The following is a 21,714-nucleotide window of genomic DNA, read 5'->3' on the forward strand; positions in this document are numbered from 1 at the left end:
ATGCCATCATGGTCCCAGTTTACAAGGGGAAGGGCAGGAGAGGGGAGGTGGGAGTTGTAGGGGTATAAGTCTGCTGAGTGTAGGCTACCTGGAAAGGTATATGGAAAAGTCCTAATTGAGACTGCGCAAAGACTTACAGAAGAGAAAATCAGTGAAGAACAAGGGGACTTCAGGAAGGGAAGAGGATGTGTGGATCAGATATTTTCCTTCAGGATGGTGTTTTATTAGAAAAAATATTAGCAAAAGGAAAAAATACTATGCTGCCTTCATGGATCTAGTTATTCTAAAGAAAGTTTATGACAGAGTCGATTGGCTGGCATTGTGGGACGTCTTAAAGATATATGGTGTGGGAGGAAAACTGCTTTATGCAATAAAGTCTTTCTATGAGGATGCATCTGCATGTGTCAAAATTACTGGAGAAACAAGTGAACATTTTAAGATGAAAGTGGGCTAAGGCAGGGGTGTGTCATGTCACCATGGTTGTTCAATATTTATATGGATGGTGTTATGAGAAATGAAGGGCAAAGTTGGGGAAATTGAAGTAAAAATGTATGCTGAGGGAGGGAGGGAAGTGGGTGATGAATTCAATCTTATTTGCTGATGACACGGTGCTCAATGCAGAAAATGAAAGTGACTTACAAAATTTGGTCAGTGTTTTTGATAGTGTATGTAAAAGGAGAAAGTTGAAAGTAAATGTCAACAAAAGTAAAGTGATGGTTTGTGAGCGGAGTAGAAGGGAGGTTGTAGAGTTTGTATGCCCATATAGAGTGGGCATTGAATGTGAAAAAGAATGCCAAATAATTTTGAATGGTGAAGAAATGGAGGAGGTTAACGAGTTTAAGTACCTTGGATCAGTTATGTGTAAGCATGGTGGTACAGAAGAAGAGAAAAGAGAAAGGGCATTGCAAGGATTGACTGATTGGAGGAGAAGCTGCGGATCCATCTCTGGCATGCCATCTCATTGTTGGGGGCTGAATTTCTCCATGGCATGGACTGGACCTCTGCCGGACAGCTGGAGAAAGCTGCCATGGCACAAACCCGACTGATGGAGACAACTGATTTCTTCTTCCACATCATGTTTGGCCCTGAAATATGAGTACAAGTTCAAATAAACAACATAATATATATATATATATATATATATATATATATATATATATATATATAGATATATATATATATATATATATATATATATATATATATATATATTAATTGGGATGATTTTCTTGATTAGTGTACTATACTCAAAGAGGTTAACCTGGTAGCTGCAGGGATCATGTTTCTTAAAGGCCCCTCCGAGCGAGAAGAATGAGAAAAAATCATCACTCACGCAAACCGTTTCATAATATATATCAACACATTTGTGATCAGTTTATGCATCATCTATTTTTGGGGGTTTATATCATGACAAAAATGTGGCCCATCGCTGGTACACGGTAAAGCCACAAATTTGGCCTGTTGCTGCTACCAGGTTAAGTTGGACTATGAATGGACAGATGTTGTTTTAAGAGCATCTGAAATAAACTTATGGGACTGATATATGATAATTAAATCTGTGATATTTATTAAGATGTGTCCAGTGATTTAATTGGCAAAGAATTGCAAAACACAAGCTAAGAAAATAAAAGTACTGAACTGATTGACGTATCGACACGGGAAATGGCCGTCGGAGAAATAAGAATGGATTAGTAATTAATATACCCGAAGCAAGAACTAAAAGACATTGCATCAACATAAGTATGTGATAGAATAACAGGCATTATCTACATGAGTTATTTACTGCACAGTGCACACTATATGGGCCGGCAACATTGTCTTATTTTCTAGCAATTGAAGTTGCTTATATTGTGCATTATATTCTTGCATGGGAATGACTGCTTGATGCTGGATGATAAAAACTAAATGATTAAACAATAATGTTATGTGGCGAATACCAGCTTGAGGTCACTCTAGGTCTAGGAGGACTTGCTCGTTGTTGTCAATGTCATCACGATCACTGCAAATAGATACATTACAATTAGAAATGCTTTGGTACCTGCCCTATATCTATATCTATACTTGTCCAGAAGTCAAAACTCTTGACTCATGGACCAATTTGCAATTTTTTTTGTTCAAAAAGATTTTAGCATTGTTGATTGACTTTAATAGCTATTTGGGAGTAAGACTAAGAATAATCATAAAATTCACTTTTAGATCTTCATAAGAAAGGAAGCTGCAAATAACAAAAGCCATAATATACTGTGAACTAATTAATTTTAAATGTGAAAAAAAAAATGACCAAAACAAATCAAACAATACTACAATGCTAGCTAGCATGGGTATTAGTATCATTTTGCAACACCCAGGGATTCCTGGGAGGTATTTTACAGGAAGGATAGCTACCGTTCGTTAAGTAGGATCAATGAGGTTAGGTGACGTTTATAATTTTTTGTTAAGTTAAAATAAGGCAACATTCTGAATGATAGTTAGTTTGGTAAAAAATTTACGTCCAAAATCAAAATGTTTGTTTAAAAAATAGTCAGTAACACAAATCGGAAATTTATCTGAGTTAGGAGAGGTGAACTTATATTAAGTTAGGTATGTCAGAGCAAGGTTTCTAAACAAGTTGATTTAGGATTAAAGGAAAAAAGTCATAAGTGATGCAAGCTTGAGTACTAGAGCAAGTTCGGTTTAAGAGCTACCGGTACGTCAAATTGATTTGGTTTGGTTACTAAAAATAAGCAAAGGAAGGTAGTTTTGTTAGGACACTTCTGACATTTAAGTTAGGTTAAAAATATCAACTTTTCTAAATAATTGCTGATTTGGTTAAAACTGGCTATCTTAAATAACAGATTAAGTTGAAATAACTATATGTCAATGATAAATTTACCCAGGTTAGGTTTGGTTTATCGTTGCTGGGAGGTTAGTCAAGTAAAAATTAAATAACAGACACTAGTGACCCAAATAGGTATTGTTTAGGGTTTGGTAAGTTTGGTGGGAAACGTTTGTTGAAGTCAGTCACAAGATTAACAGGTGTGTTAGGTTTAAAGAGTTGAATATTGTAAAGGATAAGTCTGGCGAGGTAAAATATTGGCTCACCTGTGTTCGTTCCTTGGGCAGGAGTCTGTGGCTGCCGGTGTTGATCACAGGTAAGATACACGTGCACCAGTGATGACTGGACCTTCACAGACTACCTAAGGTGAGTGATAACAGACACTGGATGCCCTCCAGGCGATGGCTGGGGGCTGTATAACGCCAGCCACACACTGCGGCCCGCGGGGCTTCCAGCAAGGTTACTCCCGGGGCTCCTTGTGTGACAGCCTGTGGATGGTGGCAGGCGGTCACCAGCCATCGCTTGGAGGGTCTCCAGTGTCTGTCATCACTCAATCTCTGTCAGTCTGTGAAGGTTGCACCTGCATTTTACCTGTCAGCGAACACCACTTCAGTCGTGATGGCCATGTAGGTGTTTCCAAGGTCCGCCTCGCCGAACCACTCATCTCAGCACGGTCAGCACAGTCCACAGATATTTCAGGATGAGTTTCAAATCATTACACGCCTCCAATTCGTCTAGACGAGGCAGATATATTAGGAGGTGATGCCTTCCCTCCCGCTGTAATCCACCATGTTGCAATACTTATGCATTTTTAACGGTGCTAAGGGAGCCCCTTCCCCGCCTTAAATTTTCCGCCCGCTAAGTGCTCCAGCTTCAGCGCTAAGCGGCCCAGCGCCATTTTAAGTAGAAAACTTAACGATTCTTTGCCGTTAAGTGCACTTAGCGATGCTAAGAACTTTTGTGTATACCGCCCCAGAAAACCTCTCCACCGCGCAAGTAGATGATGACGTCACCGAAAATATCGAGAGCAGGGTTCTGCGGGTCGAGAACTGTCAGTCACTCAAACACCAGTGTGTAGAGCGAAGCTCCGTTTTCTGATTAAAGGGGTAGCTAAGGCAGACAAATAACATAAAGATGCCAACAGTTTGTATAGTGCAGAAGTGCAATGCCGCAAGACTGAAAGGTGATAAAAATATTCATTTCTTTTCACTACCCAAAGAAAAAGATCTTAGAAAGAAATGGATTGAATTATGTGGCACACACAATAATCGGTCATCTGGATACGTATGCAGCCGTCATTTTGAAAGTAATGCATTTGAAAGAAACTTGAAATATGAGTTGTTTTGTTTGCCAGTGCCCCCAAGTCAAATTAAGTTCAAGAAAGGAGCAGTGCCTACACTTGGACTACCCACATTAACAAGTAAGTTGGTTCCTTTACTGTGTAACAAGTAAACTAGCATGAAGGTGGGGTGCTGTTTTGTAGGGTTCAGGCGTAATTGGTGCTATTTTTGTTAATGTGTAGAATGCCATCATAAACTGATTTAATTAAAGAGTTAGTTATAAAGGTAACGAGGTAGTCCGTTGTTTATATAATACATATGTTCGGGCTCTATATTTAGATTATTGTATACATGCTTGGTCACCACATTATAGTCAGGATGTAAATATGTTAGAAGCAATTCAGAGGAGAGCAACTAGGATGATCCAAGCATTGAGACATCCAGAGTAGGATAGGTTAAAAGAGTTAAATAGATTTTCATTTGAGAGATGTCAAAGAGGTGATATGATAGTTATATATATATATATATATATATATATATATATATATATATATATATATATATATATATATATATATATATATATATATATATATATAGATATATATATATATAGATAGATAGATAGATAGATAGATAGATAGATAGATAGATAGATAGATAGATAGATAGATAGATAGATAGATAGATAGATAGATAGGATATAGATATATACAAAACGTGTTTAAATAGTGACTATTTACATGTAAGTAGCTTCTTTACACTAGAACAGGAAAACAGGACTAGGAACCATGTAGCAACGTTAGGAAATAAGTAAAGTTAGGTCATGTCAACTTGAATTAGATTAGGTTAGATTAGGTTCCATACATAACACATTAGAAAGAAAAATCCATTTCACAAATTCACTATGCCTTTCATAAAGTTAACAAATACACACATTCCCTGTAACTTACACAAATGCACACCCACACAACTGACACATATACACATCCACACACATATATTATTTATTGATTAAATATATGCAGAAATATTTTCCCATTATTTAATAATATAAATATTTGCAAGCATGTGATATCAAACGCACATGTGTGTTTTTCTATATATATATATATATATATATATATATATATATATATATATATATATATATATATATATATATATATATATATATATATATATATATATATATATATATATATATATATATGTGTGTGTGTGTTTATAAAAAATAATAAAGTTGGCTAATGTATCCTATATATTACAGCTTGTGAGCCACACCCTCCACAGGAAGAACCAGAGCATCACATCCAAGATGCTTTGACTGCACACACTGCTGGAGCTTCAAGTCAACTTATGAGTAAGTAGTAAGCCCTCTATAATATGGCCTTGATTTCTGGCTTCCCTTCCTATATGGAGGGAGATAGCCTTGGTGTGTGTGTGTTTGTGTATGTGTGTGTGTGTGTGTGTGTGTGTGTGTGTGTGTGTGTGTGTATCTTCATTTATATGTTTCTGTGTTTAATAATATATTTATTTAATTCTGGCTAAATTATTTTTCATAATTCAATAATGTGATATCAAATGTTCATATCTGTCTTTCTAAAAGATAATACACATGGCTAATGTATCCCATATATCACAGCATGTGAGACAGTCATTGAGGTTCACCCTCAGCCACACCCTCCACAGGAAGAACTCCTACTAGAGCATCACATCCAAGATGCTTTGACTGCACACACCGCTGGACCTTCAAGTCAACCTAAGAGTAAGTAGTAAGCCCTTACATTGCTTGTGTGAAGAAATCTTCCTCAAGTTAAATAATAATGTAATAATACACTGGAAGACATGAGTGTTTGAGTGGGTGTGAGATGTTATGGTGGAGGATGTGTGTGGGAAACAGAGTAGCATGTGTGAAAAAAAGAAATGGTGAGCAATAGTTGATTCTGTGCATGTATTAAAAAAAAAAAGTCAAAACATGTAATAGTAAATACAGAAGTCTACTTTTTTATATAAAATATAAATTAAGTATGAATATAGATTTTAACTATTTGCAATGAATCAATACTTAGATTCAAAACATTTGAAATATTTCTTATTATTCTTATAAAATTAATTTGCATTATTTGGTAATGTGATCAGTATTATTATTATTTTCTTTGCAGTTGTACATTTTACTCTATAGTATCGGGAAAATAGACATGCTCTGATTACTCTTATTATACATGAATAATAATTATTTAAATGCAGTTATGACTCATTCCCTATATATATATATATATATATATATATATATATATATATAGATAGAGAGATCGAGAGAGAGAGAGATAGAGAGAGAGAGAGAGAGAGAGAGAGAGAGAGAGAGAGAGAGAGAGAGAGAGAGAGAGAGAGAGAGAGAGAGAGAGAGAGAGAGAGAGAGAGAGAGAGAGAGAGAGAGAGAGAGAGAGAGAGAGAGAGAGAGAGAGAGAGAGAGAGAGAGAGAGAGAGAGAGAGAGAGAGAGAGAGAGAGAGAGAGAGAGAGAGAGAGAGAGAGAGAGAGAGAGAGAGAGAGAGAGAGAGAGATTGAAATCTTAGTAAAATGTTTTTATATTTCTTAATCAAAATATTTGTGAAACTACTTATGTAGGTATCACATCATATATGCATGCATTTTACCAGTAAATATAATACAATCAACTATTGTATCTTGAACATTACAGCTCCACCTGAAGAAGTTGGTGAAGTGTATCCAAGGCCACTCCTCCCACAGGAAGAACACCACTATCAAGAAACATGTACATCACCTGAACCCAAAAATAAGAAGATGCTGCAGTTCATTAAACGCATGTCATTCTACAACAAAGATCTTCACAAAAGACTGACAAAAGTTACCAAAGAGAGAAATTATTATCGTGAAGAAATCAAGAAGTATCAGGAAATTATTAATAAATTACGGAATGAATTGGATAATGTCAGAGTTGAATGCCAGGAAAATGTTTCAAAAGCATTATCTAAAACATTTACAAAAAATCAAACAAAGTATTTTGTATCAAATAAGCACATACTCAAGTGGGAGGAGGAAGACATTAGCAAAGCACTTACTTTACGATCCTTAAGCCCTAAGGCATACCGTTTCCTTAGGAAACACTGGAACTTTCCACTGCCATCTCCTGCCACTATCAGTAAATGGGTATCATAAGTTGTTGTGGAACCCGGAATTTTGTGTAATGTCATCCAACTTTTAGCTCACTATGCTCCAACAATGTGTGAATATGAGCGAATATGTGTTTTATCTTTTGATGAGTCTGCAGTTGCTCAAGCTTGGTCATATGACTCTAAAAATGACAATATATATGAACCAAAACGGAGTGTGCAGTGTGCAATGCTTAGAGGGTTATTGAAGCCTTGGAAACAGCTGGTGTTTTACGATTTTGATTGTGATATGACAAAGAACATTTTAGATAACATTATTCATGAAGTTGAAACTGCAGGATTCATCGTTGCAGCAATTGTCAGTGACCTGGGGCCAAAGAATTTAGCTTTGTGGAAGCAGTTGAACATTAATGTAAATAACAGTTCTTTCCCAAACCCATTTGAATGTAAACGCCCAGTGTTCGTATTTGCTGACGTTCCCCACCTTATCAAACTTATCAGAAATAATCTATTAGACCATGGATTCACTCTGGATGGACAGTTAGAGCCAACGGTGACAAATAGCAGTATTAGAGAGTTAATAATAAGAAGTACACATGACCTAAAAACAATTCATCGTTTGTCATACAAACATATTGATGTACAGGGACCTAAAAGAATGAACGTTCGTTTAGCTGCCCAATTACTATCACAAAGTACAGCAAAATCTATTGAGTACTTTGGAAGGAAAGGTCTTCTAAAGAGCAAGGACTGGGAGGATACAAGTAATTTCATAAGTTTAGTTGATGCATGGTTTGATGTGTTTAATGCCAAAACACCTCATGGATATAAAGGGTCTAGGGCTAGTTTTGGCATGCATTTGGAAAGTCAAACACGTTCTAAACAAAATGTTACAAACTATCAGGAATATGAAAGTTGGTGGTAAAGACAGCATGTATCCATTTCAGAAAGGAGTAATTGTATCCTCTCAGTCTTTGTTGGGACTGTATGAATTCCTAAGGAATAAGTTTGGAGTCACCTATATTATAACATACAGATTAAATCAGGACTGCCTAGAACACATGTTTGGTTACTTGAGACAAATGGGAGCTTGTTATCAACACCCCTCTCCACTTCAGTTGACATACAGAATAAGATCGTTTCTTCTTGGCAGAAACTGTGAACTGGTAGAGCAACTACAATATCACAAAAGTAACTCAAGATAATTCTCTATCTGAGGGGCCACTTCCTGTGACAGAACATTGTGACTCTGATAGTGACACACCTGATATTGACACTCTTGAGTCAGAATTGATGCTTTCAGCAATGCTTTTCTCCTCTGACTCACAATATGCTATCGAAAGCAAGGATGAAAGTAATGAGTTACATAATTTAGAAAAAGAGGAATTAGAGGAAAGTATGGAAACAGAGGGTTTAAGGTACGTAGGGGGTTTTATTGCCCACAAATTTCCTAAATATTCATATCTTGGCACTAATGTAAACCCTGATGATAAGACATGGATTGGGAAAGTCTGTAGAAGAAAAGGAAAGTTGATGACACCATCAAATGATTTGTTTGAACAACTAAGATTAATGGAAAAATTATTTGAAATCTACCATGGCAAGAAATCACTAAAATCAGGGAGGAAAGCCATCAAAAAGTTAACTACACTAATATGCAAACGTGTAAATTTGCCTGAAGATGTTGTACACTACTTTGTTAGGTGCAGAGTTTATTTTAGAATAAGAATTCTTAACAGAGAAATTGAAAGATTTAAGAAAATGAAATATAAACTCTCAAAACACATCAGATAATGAAAGAGCGCTTAAATACATACATACATGTATATATATACATACATATATATATATATATATATATATATATAAATATATATATATATATATATATATATATATATATATATATATATATATATATATATATATATATATTTATTTATTTATTTATTTATTTCATGTGTTTGAGGTGAGGATAGTAATGAAGATATTTCATATGAATAATATTTAGAACGGTTAGGTGCCTCTTATTTTCCCCGTTGTTGATTATATGTCAATAAAATATACAGGTATAATATTTTGTGAGTGTGAGGGTGAAAGATTTTTAGCATACTTCACTATATTTGTATTAAGTGGCTTTAATACAAGTAATCATTTTGCCGTCCTCAATTTCTTATAATCCTCATTCTACATTTAAACCTAACAATGAAAAAATAGCTCTACAAATAATTCTCTCTCTCTCTCTCTCTCTCTCTCTCTCTCTCTCTCTCTCTCTCTCTCTCTCTCGTTATCTATTTAATAAGACCGGATCACTTAATCTAGGCAGTTATGCATCTTTATCTGTCTATCAGTCCATGGTCATAGTGAGCTGTATAAAGAATAACACTGATATAGGTTATGTAACTAGAACAACACTTAGATAGGACAGTATTCTGCCATAATATTTGGATTCACACATACTGTGATTTCCACCCAACATATATATTCTTACTTAAGTACACATCTCCCAATGAAAAAATAAATATATGATACTATATGGATCCATATAGAAATCTTGATCACCACAAAAATAACTTTATTAGCAACATTTCCTGAAATTTTCATTCAATTGCAAATAAACAAACTAAAGAATCCGGTTAAAACATAACTTAGCTTGGTGGATATAAAGGTCTACATATAAAATCCACTTTTGAGGATATATGGACACCCACGCAAATCCAAAATGTAATATAATAGAAACCATATAATGCTTTTATGTGTCATTACCAATGTGTTTATATTCAGCTAGTTGATGTCTATCAACAGTATAATTTTTCCTCATCTACCTGATCAACATAAAAATTGACATGTCATACCATCTAATAAGTCGTCACAATAATATAATCCACCTAATGTGAAAGCATGGAAAACATTTTTATAACTTTTCTGGCGGTCATGTCTCAGATACTGATAATTTGAGGATAAGACAGTGATACTGAGTAATTTCAGTATTATGTGAACATCATAATGTAATTTTAAAGTTTACCATACATACAGATGGTTTTCTTTAAAGTTTACGTTCTCTTCCACCGCGCGCACTCTCTCTCTCTCTCTCTCTCTCTCTCTCTCTCTCTCTCTCTCTCTCTCTCTCTCTCTCTCTCTCTCCACCTCTGGATTTCCTATGACGTCACGGTGGAGGTGCGCGGAGGGGGTGTGCCTAAACTACCTTATAGTATTCCTTTTACCTTGCGTTGTACATGGCTGGAGAGGGCGAGACTGAGGAGCCGTGTTCAGCACACTCCCCACAATACCTCCCAATGAATTATTATACTAGCAATGAGACAATGAATCTGTGAATGAAGCCTGGCTTCAGATTATTTTTTTCTCTCATTGTAACCTGCCGTCTCGGATCAGCGGAAACACAAGACACGAGTTTGGTAGATAGGAGAACATCAAACAACCGAGTACCATTTAAGGCCGGTCAGCCCTGACAAATATCTGATTTTAGAGTAAGTTCTTAGGTAGGCATTTGTTAACAGAAAATTGTAAGAACATCATTTATTTCATTACCCCTACGAACCAGAGGGGGAAATTTGGGGGTCAGCAGACCCTAACTTACCATCCTTAAATCAAGCGAGTTTAAATGTCAGCATCAGTTTAACTATTTATTCTACCTATGGTAGAAATCTGAAAGTTGTAGGAACAGTTTTTGTTGTTGTTGTTGTTATCCTTAGGAACAAAGAGATGTAAATTTTGGGGGTCAGCTGACACTAACTTACCACCCTTTAATCATGTCAGTTAATATGTCAATATTAGTTAAGCTACTTATTCTACCTATGGTAGAAATCTGAATGTTGTACGAACAATTTATTTTATTTTACCCCTAGGAACTAAATGGGACACATTTTGGGGGTCAGCTGACTCCATCTTACCACCAGAAAAATAAGTCAGTTTTTACTCCAACATTACTTTTGTTACTTAAAGTAACTATATAATAAATATAAAAACTGTAACTCATAGTTGTCTTTTTTTACCTCACGGGGTCAAAATGGGCAAAATTTGGAGGTCAGCTGACCACATCTTACCACCTGATAATGTTGTCAGTTTTAGTCTCATTATCAATTTGGACAGATTAACTCTGTGCTACTGCATTTTGGTACGTGTAGCTCTTGGGGTAAGACATTTTTACCCCAAGGGCCAAAATCAGACTAAATTTGGAGGGCAGCTGACCCCCTTTTACCACCGAGAAATAGTGTCAGTTATTAGTAGATTCATATCTACTGCATTTTATCATTATACTGAGTGAATATGATTCGTGTAGCTTTTGGGGTAAAATCCAACACTTTTAGGGTCTTTTTAAGGGCAGCTGACCCCTTCATCCCCCTTAAATATTCTGTGAGTTATATCGCCATATTATTAAGAATAAATACATAGTTTTATATACAAAGTTTGAAGTGTATAGTTTGAAAAGTAAAATCAACCTCAAAAAGGGGTATTTTGGCACCCCCTGGGGGCAACACCCACCCGAGTTGAAGCAGCTGACAAACCTTTTTCAATTGTCGGTGATAAACTTAACCAAGTTAGAGCATTATATCTTCTGGGCTCGTTGGGGTAAAATCACCCGTAGCTAGCTCTCGGACTATGAAGCAAAGATCGTGAATGTTGCAAAATTTGGAAAAAAAGGTGAGTTATCAGGACAGCTGTGTACTATAGGTTTGTTATGTCACTGCACAATACATTCAATAAGCTGTAACTTAAAATAATTCGTATCTTTTGAAACTAGATGCTTATAATATTTCTCCAGAGGCTGCCTGAGTTATTACTTAGTACAATTTTGAAGACCTATAAACATTTCCAGCTGTTCTTTACTGCATATTAATCATGATTTGTATTGTTAGATAACTATATCAAAATTCAAATCTAGAGACAGCTGCCATTAAATTGAGGTTTTGCATATTTTTGAGTTTCACTGTAGAAAGTACCATGAATCAATATATTTTGTAGACTTTGTTCACTTGTCATCTCTGTACCATCAAAATTCCAGACTGACTTTCACAATGTATACAAGAAGCTGAAAATTTTAGAATACCTTGGAAGAAGGAAGGCTGGGAGGATCGAGGCAGGCACGGGCAAAATACTGGCAGGAGTGAGGACAGCACAGCCTCTACCATGATTGAGTTCAGAAGAGCAGACTTCAGGGCAGGCTGATAGACGTGACCCTCTGCAAAATTTACATTGAGTCACATTTTTATGTAGTAGTACTATACCCATCTATCTCAATGCCATGTTCCCTCAAGGGAGCAGTCACACTTTTTTTTTTACGTTGTTGCCTATTGCGCCGGTAGCCGGTAGGCATCTTCCCGTTCTGGCGCAGGCGAGTGTTTATAGCGGTGCCATCTTGCATTGGCTCATGCTGAACCCCGGAACTCGTTCTTGATTCGCTTGGACGGCTTCCTCTAGAGTCCGGGTTGATGGGTGGTCTTCAGGACAGCATGTGGATAGTTTTAAGCCACTCGGTGGTGACTGAAAAATCCGAGTGGTAGCGTGGGTACTCGAACCCGCGTCGTCCATCACGCGGTGAATGTGGGCCCAGTATGCTACCAGTTCGGCCACCGCCTACCCAATGGAGTATGCATCCCACGTGTGGGGGGCTCCACTCACACAGCTCTTCTGGACAGAGTGGAGTCTAAGGCTCTTCATCTCATCAGCTCTCCTTCTCCTACTGATAGCCTTCTACCTCTTAAACTCCGCCGCGATGTTGCCTCTCTTTCTATCTTCTATCGATATTTCCACGCTGACTGCTCTTCTGAACTTGCTAACTGCATCCCTCCCGCGGCCCCGCTGTACACGACTTTCTACTCATGCTCATCCCTACATTGTCCAAACCCCTTATGCAAGAGTTAACCAGCATCTTCACTCTTTCATCCCTCACGCTGGTAAACTCTGGAACAATCTTCCTTCATCTGTATTTCCTCCTGCCTACGACTTGAACTCTTTCTAGAGGAGGGTATCAGGACACCTCTCCTCTCGAAATTGATCTTTCTTTCGGCCACCTCTTTTAATTATTTTTTGGGAGCAGCGAGTACCTAGTGTTTTTTTTTATTTTATTTTTTGTGTGCCCTTGAGCTGCCTCCTTTGTTGTAAAAAAAACCACCATGTCTCCCTGTTCAGTCACTTCCTCTCAGTACACACATTCTCTCATCTACCAACTATTTGTTTCCATTAATCATCTGCTCTATTGATCCATTTCACAAGTGGTCTCCCCCTCTCCTCAGTCCTGCTCTGTAAAGTGTCTTCACAAACTCATACTTATTCGTCATGTGGCCAACCATCTCAAAGCACCATGCTTCACAACTCACTGCTTTTGGTGTCACACCTTTACCAAACCTTTCATTCATGCTCTAATGCCTACTCCATCCCACCTCAACACACAAAATGCATCTCGCATTGCTCATTTCTACTAGTACACACATTAGTGATCGGCACGCTACACCACTCATCCACACCTCTGATGCATGAGACAGTTGGGGGGTTAACAATTTCCTTTATTACCCTTTTCACAACCATTAGGGTTTATGCACATAGGGCTACCCACACCAGTCCTACCAGTCATCCACACTATCATCAATCCATTCCATCCATTTTCATCTATACTCTTGAGGAGACCAATAATGCGCCCCCTTCCTTTCCTATTCCCTTTTCATCTGCTGCCATACCAGTCCTTTTCTCTCCGCATGCCTACAAACTATTTTTGTCATTATTTGAACAAGTCTGTGCACCACACCATTTCTGGGTTTCACTAATACCTAGAAATACCTTTCCTCTCCTGAATGCTTCTATAACTTATTCTCCTTTTTCGTTCTTCAGCCAGTTCATTTAAATTCACACATGCAACAATAAGGACCTTGCCCTCCTCCCCTTCCTGGGGAGAATGGAGACCCAGCTCTGCTTGGCATTTTCTATCACCCCCACCAGGGGCCACGGGCAGCTAGCAGGACTAGTGCAGTGTTAATTCCTAAAGGAAAATGAGTCATCAGATCACTGAGAAACTATAGGCACCATTTTCAAAGTCAGTACACTAATATAAATGTGATATGTAAAATAAAATAAAAACTGGAATACTCATTAAACAAAGCACTTACAGTACCTGACCTCTGCAAAGAAAAAAAAAGTTATTAAAGATAAATTACATAAATTAGAAGTAAATAAAAAATACTGATGAGATCACTTCATGAAGGCAAAGTAGGATTTTACTACTACATATAAGCAAATCATATGATAGCCCCAGAGGCGCAGTTAGTTCTCAACAATATAAACTTGCTACAAACTGTGCCACAACCCTTATATGTACACACAAAAATCTCAGCCTCGTTGGTTATGATAACAGGAAAGAGCCCTGGCAATTATGGCATAGAAGCAGAATTACCGAAATATAATTATGCCGTGGAATGGATGCCGTAGATATGAAATCTGGCATAGGAGCATGGTGAGGTCAGAAGACTGAAGAAAGGCTATCATATTGAGCTACTGAACAGAAGAAAAGGAAGTAAGGATGATTAAGCTATAGAGGAGTCTGTGAAGAAAGGTGTATGTGTTTGAGAAGATAATGATGCAAAACAACTGATGACAGTGCAGATGAACAAGGGGGGTTGAAAATGGGAGGGATGTGAAACAAATTTTATGACTGAAAAGGACTCCAGAAGTAACTGAGAAGGATAGGAAGTTGTTTGCTGCTTTAATGGAACTGGAGAAGGCCTCTGACATGGTTGACAGTTAGGGATGTCCTGAGGGTAGGTATATGGTGTAGTAGGATATATACTTGGAGAAGGTATGTTTACATGAATGCAAGTGCCTTTGTGCATGTGAATAGGTACCTAAGTGAGAAATTTGATGTTGGTGTCAGTGCAAGATATCATGGCTGTTAAATAATTATATGGATGATGGGAGATAGGCGGCATGTCTCTTTTGCAGATGATACAGTCACGGATGCAGAAAATGAGAAGACAATGCTGAGGATTGTTGATGAATTTGACTGTGGAGATGAAAGTAAATGTTAGCAAGAGAAAGGTTATGATATCTGAGAAGACAAGAAAGTTGAATAATGATTTAGCAAAGTCATACAGAGTTGAGACAGAGAGCACAACAGAGTCTAAGATGTGGTTTGGGGAAGAGAAAATAAAAGTAGTGATTGCAATATGGGAGAAGTTCTCATTTAGGCAGTGTTCACACCATCCACAGGTTCGTTGATTACTTTGACAAAAAAGTTACATAAATTAACATTCATGAGTGTCAAGACTCCTGTGATGTGACTACTGACCAACTAACTGAGAAGTGTTATGGTATTGCAGGAAAACAAATAGACTGGAGAAAGTACAAGAAATTGGCAGGACTTTCAAAGCTGCAAACATGTGATCCAAGTATTTAGAAGGCAAGGCTGCTATTACTTCTGAAATGCAGGTGAACAAAACATCAGTAGGCAACAAGCATAAAGACATACAAGGAGAAATTTCAAATATATTATAAGTCTATAGTGTAGGGCTTATCAAGACCTTCAAGGTGAACATAAAACATCCTTGCCAGAAGAGAAAGCAAAAAATCTGAATGTTATAGTGGCACAGTGGCATGGTAGATCATGAACCATAGGAGTGGAAGAAATGTCCAGCCACAGGCAAAAAAAAGTGCTAAATGTTTCAACACGGGCAATTTCTCAAAACAATGTAGGGGATTTGAACCAACACAAACTCACTCAACACCCTAGGAGAGGAGCCTCATATCTATTAGGCCTTCACAGCTTAGCAGATGAATCAGCTCTAATAATATGTCAAAACCTACCAATTTATGTTCTACCCATTTCTCTTACGGCCAGAACCTTATTGCATCACCCTAAACTAGCTTCAAAGCTCCTTGCACCCTTTGCCTTTCAAGAGAATGCAGTTATATTAATGTTTAAGGCAACGTTTTTAATCAATGAATAATTTTATCCTCTTTTGTACGGATTCCAGCATGCTGATGCCTATTTCATAATAACTAGAACTATACTGCATAGTCAAATTGAAGTCAATCTAATGCTATATCAAGGCTGAGGATGACCAGAGCTTCTGTTGCTCATGCTGTTTACAATGACACCCAGCATTATATCTGAGCAATTTTTAGAATGATTGCAGTGGTTCGTTGGACAGTGATCAGAGCTCACAAAATTTATGTTTCTCTCACAAGTAGACTTGCCAAGGGTAGTGTCAGAGTATTTTTGTAGGGGGTTATTTCTTTCTACAGTCGCATACTCATCCTGACATTGAGCTTCATACTGCACTTCCTGGCATTGAGGTCCAGCTGCCACATCCCAGCCAAATCATACAACCCATCAAGCTTGCCATGCAACACACTAGCATACTGGTCTGTTCTTATTTCTAATCTGCTGACCAATGTTAAATTTCACCAACCTCTCCTCATGCACTATATAATCATTGTGCTAGACAAGGCATCAATCTGACCTCAGTATTTGAATCCTCTATTATTTTTATATACTTCTCTCTGTATGATGACCATACCACAGCGGCATATGTAGGCCTGGATTGCATCATGCACTTTTCTTTTGTTATAAATAAAAGCAGCTTATGTTTATGATAAATCTGAAAAATGTAAATAGCAACAGGTAACATGCTAGTTGACACACCTATACATCTAAGTTCTTTTGTGTTGATTAGTTCCTAGATAAATAATGATTAACCAAAGGTTCCAGTATACCTCTTATACCAAACAAACAAAATAAAACTTATCTCTCATGGAGCACTCAACCACAATTAATGTGCTGACAAAAAAAAAAAAAAACTACTGTGATGATAATGCAGTGGTTAATGCTCATGGTGATTATGATAAGTTAGACTGGTTTGATTTAGTTTAATACATACTGGAATATTTCTATCAGGCCCAGTGTACCTGTATTGTTATCTCCCACTTATCAGCCAAATGTTGCTGCTACTTATGACTTTTTGGGTTTATTTCTTCAGTCAAAAACTTACCCTATTTCTATCACAATATATTGATGTGGCAGATTTTTAAAAACAATGAATTGATAAAGAACACTATTAGGCTGTCTTATCCTCCTTTGTGGCGATCACATGGCATTCTTGTGAAGACAGCAGAGCATGATGTCACCTGAACTAATGTACTAGATGAAACATATAGCAAACCTTAACTTTGAGGAAATTCTACACCCCATCGTGCCATGATCAAATTAAGATGGGCAGGAGCATTGGCAGTGGGGAGAATGATTCACGAACTTGGACGTAAACAAAGTTTTGAAAGGAATGAGCAGAGCAGAGGTGAAGCATACATGAGCTACCTATAAGCCTAATCAAGGATGAAGACAATTCCATACTTAATAGACTAGCTTGCAGAGTAAGAGTTTCTCGAGTATGGAAAAAAATGTCGCCATTATATAAATTCACACAAAAAAATGTGACGACTTAGAACCGCCGACCAATTATTACTGTCCCTGTAACCTACAAAGTTTTCACCGAGATAAAGAAGATAACAAAACTGATTGATTGATAGTTTCTAGACCTTAACCAACCAAATTGCTGTGTGAACAGATTCCGATCCAGAGACCACCATTTTCGTGTAAAGTACTCTATGCGGCTTTATCCCCAAGAGACGAGAATGTCCTACACAGGCTTAGTCATTTTTTTTCTTTTTAAATATTTATCCACTATTATCACAAGGGGAAACGGGCCCTTGTCCTGAGACGGCCCGCTAAGAGTGCAAAAATGCTCCCTCCCTGCGCGGGGGAGCACGGGCTAAGGCTATTGGCGGCCCGTAGCAGGATGCCGACAGACCGACTCTATCGGCGATCGAAATCTAGCCGACCGAGTCGGTCTGTCGACGAGGACTGGCGTGCCTCTGCTTAAAGTCAATCTCTTGTACTAACTTTCAAACTGCTTCGGTATAACACTACTTCCTAACTAGTGCTTCGGTATAATAAACCCTCACATCCTCGGGGCGTCCTCGTGTTCTTCCTCTTCTCGACTTTACTTCTGTCAACCTCCAACCCCGGTGTATGCTCTTACTGACTGACTGTTATGCCACTGAATATTGTTAGACGGTAAGGGTCTTGAGGTGCTTAGTGGTCATAGTCTCCCCCTCCCCGCCGGTGGGGCCGCGAGAACCTTCAGTAAAGAAAACGGATGATGACAAGGGTCCCTAAGGTAGAGTGAGAAATAAATGAGTCCATCCATCCATCCATATTTTGAGAGGAGAGGAGAGGTCATGAGCCTTTCTCGGGTGACGGCCCATGAAGAGGAGCCGACAGACCGACGTAATCGGCAGACGTCAATCGACCGACTCAGTCAGACAGCAAAGGTAGGAGCTAAGGCCCCGTTCACACTGCCGACTCTGGGCCACGACAACCCAGCGACTTTTGCATTTGACAAATCGGCTCCCACGCTCCAAGAATGGGAGGATATTTTTTTGGCGTCTTGGTGTCGGCTAGCATGACTGCCGACTGTCTGGGACATTCGGCCAACTATAGTTGTCAACATGTCTGCGACATGCTGCAAGACGACGTCTCAAGACGAGTCTTAACGGTCATACGCAATAATCAGACAGATCAACTCCTTATGAGCTTTATAAAGGCGGACACACTATGCGATGCGGCTGTCCGGCGGCCGAAAGTGGGCGGAGCCTCGTCGGCCGGATGAAGCACACACACTATGAGGCGGCCTCACGGAATGCCGGGCGGCGGCCGTCACTCTGAGCCCAACCGCCGCAGCGACAACAACGCAATTTATGTTTTATGTCCACAAACATGGATGGCCCTTGTACAGATCAATAAAACAGATCCAAAAGTCTTCATTTATCCAGACATCAGACATCGTGGAGCGTAGATAATGTGTACACCACGGCTGTCAGCGTCTCTCCGAGATAATTCCCGCCTCAAGGCCGCGCCGCAAGGTCATACACACTGTGAGGCCGCGGGCCGCGTCGGACGGAATTTCAAACATAAGCAGAAGGCCTTCCGGCCATGATGTGAGGCCGCGCCGCACAAATTACACCCGTACACACTGCCTTCAGGCCTCCAGCCCCGCCCACTTTTCGGCCGCCGGACAGGCCGCATCGTATAGTGTGTGTCCGCCTTTACACAGGAGTACCAAAACATGAAATACAATAGCGTTATTAGACACGTCATTACCCCTAACCCCATACGTCTGTTACTGCATAATAAACTATTTTAATATATTCTTACCTTAACTCCCTTTCTGTGAACACTTCCATGAGGTGATGTTTTCCCGGTGCCTGGCCGAGTACACACCATCTGGACACATACTATTGTACCGCCGCTTTTCCTCTTGTCTCCACACCGCACCCTCTCAGCGTCGAATGGTAACTGATCCAACTTCTGAGCCCCGAGAGTCTTACAAGATTCGAAATCGTTCGAATATTAAGCTCAAATGTCTTCCAAGGTTCGTTACTAAGGTGAGCACCCGGCCACTGCCTTCCCATTATTCTAGGGAGGATACAAGTGTCTACGGTTGCTACATATACTATAGGGAGACTTATCAGTCTCCCTAAAAACTTGAAGGGTATATTGCAGGTCTGGCAAAACAATGTTATCAGTTATACCATACATGCTGAGAGCTGAATACTCTTTCCGCAAATCATGCTGAACTAGTTTCGGATGGAACTCTTACGTGAAGTAGCCTGATACACATTTCAAACCGTAGCGCTCCACGCTTTATGAAAGAGAACAAGGTTGTCCCATACTCAACACGGGCATTAACAACATAGGGCCTTAGCTCGTTCCCTACAGCAGAAGCTAAGTTCTTGACACGGGGATAAGGTCATGAAACTCCTTCGAAGATAATACAAGCCAAAATAAATCTAAGATAAAGAAGAACATTGCTATGGAATAAATCTACAAAAATCTTTTAAATCATGTATATTTGCATAATACCGAGGGGTTTAGGTGGTTCAGCGTGGTCGCCTGTTGAGGCGGGGAGGTGGTTGTGTTACAGCTACCTACTTTGGATTTCAGAGGCTGTGTTATATCGTTTTTCTGGAATATCTCGGTAACTTTCTGTTGGATCACTATGATGCTTTGCCACAGTATGTTTCACACCCTCCGCTAATATTTGGCAGCATAGTTCATTATCAGAGGGGTGTGAGTAAGGCACATACTCTTGACACTTGAAGGGAAATCGCGATATGACACGAAAGTAATCGGACAGGGCCACCGTGACGTCAATAGCACGTCATATCCCCAGGCCCCGCCCACCTCTCTCTCTCTCTCTCTCTCTCTCTCTCTCTCTCTCTCTCTCTCTCTCTCTCTCTCTCTCTCTCTCTCTCTCTCTCTCTCTCACATGGAAATACCTACTACTGGTGCATGCTGTATTCCTGAAGTAGTTACATAGATATGCGTTATATCGTACTGTATTTGTCATTTTATATTTGATAGTGATTTTACGTGGAAATAAAGGCGAGAGTAGGGTAAAGTGGAGGGTGATAACGAGCGTGAATGATGGCAGTCAGGTAGTTTGATGATGTCGAGCATTTGGAACAGACCCGAGATATCTTTTTTGTGACCCGGGCTTACAGTTACAGTCCAATAAACTCTGGCGTACACGACGGTGGCTCCAAGGCTGCACAATATGGCATACGTTATACGTCATTGTCCCCGTGGGTGCAGGAACGGATTTGTAATGAGGCTTTTCTCCCTGTATGCTATGGAGAAAGCAGACAACCGGCTGAGGGTCCGTTTGGATAGGTATGTATCGTTTATGGCAACATTACTGAACCCATTCATTGCCATCACTAGAGGTGTTATAATACTGACTTATCGCCAAACAGGGTGTATGACAGGGTCGCTGATGCAGTCGGGATGAGCGTAATGGCGGTACGGATGATGGTGCACCGGCAGCACAGCACGAAATGTCAGCCTGGGACACCACCACCAACGCCAACTGCGACACCTCCCACAACACCGCCAGTCTTCGACAGTTTCACTGTCGGTGCCATTCGTCGCAAAGTGTACGGAAAGTTCGCCGCTAAACAAGCTATAACAATAGCTTCCCTGACGGAGGACCTGAAGACGGCGTGCATCATCCCGGAGGGAACCTCGCTCACGTCGATGTGGCGACTCCTTCATAACATGGGATTCCGCTATAGGACATCACAGCGGAAGATGTATGTGAGGAAGGAGTCCCTGGATGTCGTGTGCCGACGGATTAGTGCTCTCCGGGCACTCAGACGGCACCGGGAGGATGGGAGGCAGGTGGTGTATCTGGATGAGACGTGGTTCACCACCAGGATGCACCACAGCATGGAGTGGGTGGACAGCACCCAGCCTGCCACTAGCGACATGTACAGCCGTCAGGTGCCACCCGGAGAAGGGGAGCGCTTTGTGGTGGTCGCAGCTGGGACAGCCGATGGTTTTGTGGAAAATACGTTCCTTTGCTTCCACACCAATACAACCAGCGGTGACTACCACGGCGAGGTGAACGGGGATCTCTT

The 21,714-nt window shown here is 39.5% G+C and overlaps 1 protein-coding gene and 1 long non-coding RNA gene across 2 annotated transcripts; one reads left to right on the top strand and one right to left on the bottom strand.

Annotated features, from left to right (window-relative positions):
* On the bottom strand, positions 1–3,791 carry LOC126990615 (uncharacterized). Its single transcript, XR_007744600.1, has 3 exons — positions 3,082–3,791; positions 1,938–1,999; positions 1–1,085 (listed from the first exon to the last, which is right to left on the bottom strand). It is a non-coding gene; the product is annotated as an uncharacterized LOC126990615 (long non-coding RNA).
* LOC126990614 (uncharacterized) lies at positions 3,789–8,043 on the top strand. The gene is made up of 4 exons (XM_050849299.1): positions 3,789–4,235; positions 5,366–5,458; positions 5,741–5,863; positions 6,798–8,043. The coding sequence occupies exons 1-4, from the start codon at positions 3,950–3,952 to the stop codon at positions 7,274–7,276; spliced, it is 981 nt and encodes a 326-aa protein (XP_050705256.1). The 5' UTR covers positions 3,789–3,949; the 3' UTR covers positions 7,277–8,043.
* Positions 8,044–21,714: the final 13,671 nt, after the last annotated feature.

Source organism: Eriocheir sinensis, unplaced genomic scaffold (genome assembly GCF_024679095.1).
Source record: "Eriocheir sinensis breed Jianghai 21 unplaced genomic scaffold, ASM2467909v1 Scaffold181, whole genome shotgun sequence".
NCBI classification, from domain to species: domain Eukaryota; kingdom Metazoa; phylum Arthropoda; class Malacostraca; order Decapoda; family Varunidae; genus Eriocheir; species Eriocheir sinensis.